This window comes from Emiliania huxleyi, assembly GCF_000372725.1.
Source record: "Emiliania huxleyi CCMP1516 unplaced genomic scaffold EMIHUscaffold_296, whole genome shotgun sequence".
Classification (NCBI taxonomy): domain Eukaryota; phylum Haptophyta; order Isochrysidales; family Noelaerhabdaceae; genus Emiliania; species Emiliania huxleyi.
This window is the reverse complement of record NW_005199803.1, coordinates 55,864-61,750: the sequence shown is the minus strand read 5'-3', so window position 1 is coordinate 61,750 and position 5,887 is coordinate 55,864. Positions and strand designations below refer to the sequence as shown.

Sequence of the window (5,887 nt, the reverse complement as noted above, 5' to 3'; positions counted from 1 at the left end):
CATGCAACATGCACTCGATCAGGCCTAGCGCCAGCATGGCGATACTTATGCTCCTACCCCGGCTGTCTGCACGGCTACAAAATTCGAAAGGACATGTGTGTCTACGCATGCTCGCAGCACGGGCTGTGGATAACCGAGCTCGACGAGCTTGGCCGCGGCCTGTGTTGCATTGCGCCTAATGCCGACTCAAGGACCGCTCGACGCACCGCCGCTGCCGCCGCCGCCGCCGCCGCCGCCGCCGCCTCCACCTCCGCCACCATCGCCGCCGCCGCCGCCGCCGCCGCCGCCGCCGCCGCCGCCGCCGCCGACCCCGCCGCTGCCGCCGCCGCCGCCGCCGCCGCCGCCGACCCCGCCGCCGCCGCCGGCGGCCAGAAGCGCCCGCGGGAGGCGGCAGAGGCGGCGACGGCGGTGGCGGCGCTTTCCGCGCCCGTCGCCAATGCCGCCGCGACCGTCACGAACGCCACCAGCGTGGCTGTGCCCGCCGCCGCCGCCGTGCAGCCGCCGCAGCAGCCGAAGAAGAGGCCTCCCTACTTCAGATGGTCGGAGCAGAACGAGCGTGTGTTTGCGCACGTTGTGCAAGAGCGCACCCTGAGCCCTTCGGCAACCGCCTTTGAGGCATGGATGAACGAGTACGAGCCCGACTCCGCGCCACCGCACAAAGCGATCAAATCGCGGCTGCAGAAACTGCGCGCGAAGGCCAGGGCGGCCGAAGCGGCCGCTGCCACGACGTGAATGGGGCAAGGAGAGCAGCGGGGGAGAGCCTGCGGCGGAGAGCCTGCGGCGGAGAGATCGCGGAGAAAGACTGCGGGGCAGCTCCCTTGCCGGGAGAAGGCACGAGATGGCCGCGTACTCGAGGCTGGCCGCGTACTCGAGGCGGCTTCCGCGTGAGTCTTGAGATGAGAGAAGAGGAGAGGGGAAAGGAGACTTTGTGCATATGTAGGGGAGATGAATGTACGAGCAGTGTACCGTCCGGTGCACCTCTGGAGGCACCTGCGAACGCAGCACTCCTCGTCATGGATTTACGGAGGCATTGATGCACGAGGCAGCACCAACTGTCGGTGGGCGGAGGAAATAGCTGCGGAGGTGTCAGCAGTAGACATGGTGGGATGGGTGCTGAGAGAGCGCAGCTTCTCATCGCAGCTGGGCATTGAGCTTTGTCAGCCGACGCATTGCGACGGCTGGCAAAGCTTGACGCGCCTAATGGTAGGTTGAAAAGGTCAAAGCCGCAGTGGGTTCTGACGGCGCAGTGGGTCGAAAAAGCACGGTGCTGTTCCCGGCGCTGCGGAGGCAGTGCGTTGAAAAGTGCGTTGAAAAAGCAGCCTGCAAAAAGCGCAATAGCGTAATCTGCCCGGTGGGCCCTTCGAGACTGGCGCCAGATGAGCCGAGGAACCGCCAAGGAGCTGCTGCAAATGACAGGAGAGAGCCCACGCGCTCACGAAGCACGACTGTGTCCTGCTCACGCGGCATGAAAAGAATTTTAAAGCTCATGAAAAGAGCAAGGAGGACGGAGTTGCACCGAGAGGCGAAAGAAGCCGCGAGAACAAGGGACCGGCAGGCGGCGGCGTCGCAGGACGAGGCAGAAGAGAACGACGCGACAGAGGAGGAAGTGACAAGGGAGAGAACGACGAGAGTGGGACGGCCGCGAGGTGGCATGAAGGTTGCAGCGAGAAGCGGCGAGAGACTGCGAAAAGAGATACGAAGAGGCAGACTCCCCAGGGTGGGCGACGGCTAGCGCATCACACCCTCCTCTCCTTAAAATCCCTGTGTGGTGGCGGCGTGCCGTTCTCCCATCCCTCCCTGGGAAAGCATTGCCGGGTCGCGGCCTCGGTCGGGTCAGCTCGACAGCTCGGAGCGCGGCTAACTCTGTGCGGACTGCGCCTGTGCAGCCTGGGGGTTGGGCACTGCCACACCGAGGTATCGCGGTCATGCTCATGTGGCCCTTGTCGACCAGCGTGCCGGCAGCGACACAAACCATGTGGGAAGCGTCAAGTATCGACGTCTACTGCTAACCCAGCCTTCGAGTGTACCCTGACTGTGGTCCCACATCCACTGACTGCCTGTCTGGTTGGTGGAGATGGTGGCAACACCAGAGAGAGACTACCGCGCGCAGGAGGGAGGCCATGGTCGATGGGATGCCAACCCTACAATGCCTAAAAGCCCAACCCATGATATATGTGTCACGACCGTGACGCCATAGAGGGACCGTAGCCGCGGAGCCGAGATCCTGGCCGATGCTCGTGATCAAAGGGCGGCCGAGGGCAAGGAAGCTCAAACTCGCACGTCCCAAGCGGAGACCCGACCATTCACCAACAATGACGGACCACCACTTCATGTCGACGCGCGTGTCCACCAAGCCGGTCAGCAACGCGGTGCACGCCGGCTACGAGGTGGGAGCCGCCTGCGGCATACTGAATTCTCCACCGGTGGCACGAGCCGACTCGTCCCGCTCCTCGAGCGGCTCGTCCACCTTCCCAGCAACGCATGTCACGGCCACCGCCGGCTCGACCCCACGATAGCCTCCGAAGGCTGACTTTGAGGCACCATCATCGGACGATGTCGACGAGTTGGGTCGCTCTCGCGGTAGCCAGATGACCTCACATACTAGCATCATCGGCCATGGACGCAGGGAGCGCGGGGGAGGGCGCTGGTAGCAACACGGCGGAGCTCCGTTGGACGTTTTCAAGATTAGCGTCTCACGTGTCAGAGTGAATTGGAAGCAACTAGCCAAAACTAAATACTCAACAAATCGGCTCTAAAAGAAGTTCGCGCACGCTGATCGCTGTGAGGCGACGGCCGACCGCGTGGGGCGGATGGATGAGACGGTTAGCAGCTAGCACCAACACTCCTACTGTATCCTTAAAATCCTGTGTGCGGTGGCGGCCAATGCGCCTGTGGGCCGACTGCCGATCGCAGCTTCCAGCTACTGTACCGTACAGTCAGTACCCTGACGGTCCCTGTAATCCTAATCCGCGCGTCACGAATCACGATCCAGCCCACAACGTGCTTGTGCTAGTGCTTGTCTGCCCACAACCCCACAACGTACCAGTCCACAACGTAGGCCCTCGCTCCTAGGCATGCGCTGAGCTCCGGAGCTTCAATTTGGCGCCTTGGCGGTCTGCAGAGCCGTGGCCTGGGCTGCGCTTGTGCTCCGCTCGGCGCTCCTCTGCCGCACGATCGGCTGCACCTTGCCCTTGTCGCCGAGAGCACCCTCGCTCTCCGCGTGCTTGTCGATGACGTACCTAGCGTGGGGAGATATGGGGAGATATGGGGAGGTGTGTCCTCTCGAGTGCTAGATATGGGGGAGATATGGGGGAGATATGGGGGAGATATGGGGAGGTGTGTCCTCTCGAGCGCTGGTTGGAGTACGAGAATGCGTCTTCCGCTTCTAGGGACGAGATATGGGGGAGATATGGGGGAGATATGCGGTGCGCGACTGCAAGGTCTGCGCACTGCGGAAGCTCCCCTCCGCGGAGAGTGGGCTCAACGACCGCGGAGACGCAGGCTCGACCGCCACCGCTCCTTGGAGGAGGGAGGACCGCCACCGCTCCTTGGAGGAGGGAGGACCGCCACCGCTCCTTGGAGGAGGGAGGGCGGCGACACGGTCTCCACGCGCAAGCGCGCACAAGCGCGGCTCTCGCGTCTCACAGGGGTTCGGGTACCGTGGGGGTAGGGGAGGGTGGGTTCGGGTACCGTGGGGTAGGGGAGGGTGGGTTCGGGTACCGTGGGGGTAGGGGAGGGTGGTGCCGGGTACCGTGGGGTAGGGGAGGGTGGGTTCGGGTACCGTGGGGTAGGGGAGGGTGGTGCCGGGTACCGTGGGGTAGGGGAGGGCTCCCGGCGTCTCCCCTCTGCACCTGGCGACCCGCTCGCTCTCCTCGAGCAGAGAGGGGCCGCTGTCGCGCTGTGCAGCCGCGCCGACGCCGCCGAGCTCGCGCTTGATCACGCGCTCGTGCGCGTCCCCGCACGCGGCCTGCAATCTCGTGCGATCTCGTGCGATCGTGGGCGATCTCGTGCGATCTCGTGCGATCTCGTGCGATCTCGTGCGATCTCGTGCGATCGTGGGCCGATCTGGGTCGATCTCGCGCGATCTGGGTCGATCTCGCGCCTGATTCCGGCGCAGCTCGTCGAGGGACGCGTGCAGCTTGGCGCCGGTGCCGGGACCGGTGAGAGCCGTGGTCAACTCGCCTGCTCAAGAAAAAGAAAGGCTGTCCTGGCCTGCTCACGGCAGCAGGTCGATCTCGGGGAATCTCGGGGAATCTCGGGTGATCTCGGGTGAGACCGTGTCAGCTCGCATCACGGCAGTAGCTCTCTCCCCAGATCTCCCCAGATCTCCCCAGATCTCCCCAGATCTCGAGAGCCGTGGTCAGCTTGCCTGCTCACGGCAGCAGCGCGTGAAGAGGCGCCGCTCACACCGCAGCGTAGCGGCTTGGTGAGCCCGCCTGTCACGCCGCCGAGATATGGGGAGAGATGATGGGGAGAGACGATGGGGAGAGATGATGGGGAGAGATGGGGAGAGATGGGGAGAGACGATGGGGAGAGATGATGGGGAGAGATGATGGGGAGAGATGATGGGGAGAGATGATGGGGAGAGATGGGGAGAGACGGGGAGCCCGCCGGTCACGCCGCCCGCCCTGCGCACGCTCTCCGACACGGAGTGGATCGTGTCGACAAGGGTAAGCAGCGCGACGCCTTTGAGAAAGACACATCCCCTCATCCAGGCGGTTCAGAGGAGGCATACACACTTCTACCTCCCCAGAAATCCCGAGGAGGCGCACAGCGTAGATATGTCTTGTGTTGCTGTGTGCTGCACGCCCTGCGAGCGGGGCGGGGTGCGCACTGTCCCTCTGTGTTCGTGCGTCGCCCATCTCTCCTGGAGATGTCTGCTCTATTTATTTATTCAGAGGAGGCATCGCGCTCAGACGCGGGTGTCGCGGGACTCGGCGTTGCCAGTTGTCCGACTAGTCGATCTCTGTCTTCTGTCTCTCTCGGCTGTCTCTCGGCTGCCTCTCTGTCTCTCGGCTGTCTCTCGGCTGCCTCTCGGCTGCCTCTCGGCTGTCTCTCTGTCTCTCGGCTGTCTCTCGGCTGTCTCTCGGCTGTCTCTCTGTCTCTCGGCTGTCTCTCGGCTGTCTCTCTGTCTCTCGGCTGTCTCTCGGCTGTCTCTCTGTCTCTCGGCTGTCTCTCGGCTGTCTCTCGCCGACGGCTGCCCGCGCGTACTCGGCTTCCTCCAGCGTCGCGGCGGCGCGGTGCAGGTCGCCCGCCGCCTGCGGAGATATGGGGAGATATCGGGAGACATGGGGAGATATGGCCGCCTGGCGAGCGTCACAAAGAGATCTGGGGAGATGTGGGGAGATGTGGGGAGAGATGGGGAGATGTGGCCGCCTGGTGAGCGGGGTGAGCAGCCAGATTGGGGAGCGTAGCTCCCGGCTACTCTCCCAGGTAAACTACTCCCCCAGGAAAGCGAATATTCCTAGGTGAGCTACTGCCCCCCAGGTAAGCTACTCTCGCAACGTGAGCTGCTCTCCCAACCAGCCGTACCCTCCCGGCTCCTCTCCCAAAGCGGGGTGGGCGGGTGAGCGGGTGGGCGGAGTCTAAGAGCGGACTCTACCAGCGCAGAGGCCTCGCCGGACGTGCCATGTGGCGTGCCGTGTTCAGCGCGCTACGGCTGGGAGCTGGTGCCAGGTCCGCCAGCTGCGGCGCGCCCCGCCACCTCCCCGCCACCTCCCCGCCACCTCCCCGCCACCTCCCCGCCACCTCCCCGCCACCTGCCCCATGGACCTCCCCGCCACCTCCCCACATCTCCCCATCCCTCCCCAACTCTCGGCCGCCACCGGCTGCCAAGTGCTGCTCACAGATGGACAGCGCTGCAGCCGAGCGGCTCCTTCACTTCTCC

General features: G+C 64.4%; 2 protein-coding genes across 2 annotated transcripts in view; one reads left to right on the top strand and one right to left on the bottom strand.

Annotated features, from left to right (window-relative positions):
- Positions 1 to 706: 706 nt before the first annotated feature.
- EMIHUDRAFT_444167 (hypothetical protein) lies at positions 707 to 1,455 on the top strand. The gene has a single exon (XM_005775703.1). The coding sequence runs from the start codon at positions 946 to 948 to the stop codon at positions 1,210 to 1,212; it is 267 nt and encodes an 88-aa protein (XP_005775760.1). The 5' UTR covers positions 707 to 945; the 3' UTR covers positions 1,213 to 1,455.
- A 1,455-nt stretch (positions 1,456 to 2,910) lies between these two features.
- The window catches only part of EMIHUDRAFT_458054 (putative riboflavin kinase), a 5,256-nt gene continuing 2,279 nt past the window's right edge, over positions 2,911 to 5,887 (bottom strand). The window contains exons 6-10 of the mRNA XM_005775702.1: positions 5,192 to 5,258; positions 4,612 to 4,686; positions 4,103 to 4,182; positions 3,852 to 3,967; positions 2,911 to 3,239 (exon numbers count right to left, since the gene is read on the bottom strand). Coding sequence (XP_005775759.1) covers positions 3,095 to 3,239; positions 3,852 to 3,967; positions 4,103 to 4,182; positions 4,612 to 4,686; positions 5,192 to 5,258 — 483 coding nt within the window. The 3' untranslated portion in view covers positions 2,911 to 3,094. The remainder of the gene's footprint in view (positions 3,240 to 3,851; positions 3,968 to 4,102; positions 4,183 to 4,611; positions 4,687 to 5,191; positions 5,259 to 5,887) is intronic.

Excerpts from the sequence above, each read along its gene's own strand:
- EMIHUDRAFT_444167 (XM_005775703.1), top strand. The coding sequence starts at position 946 with ATGAATGTACGAGCAGTGTACCGTCCGGTGCACCTCTGGAGGCACCTG.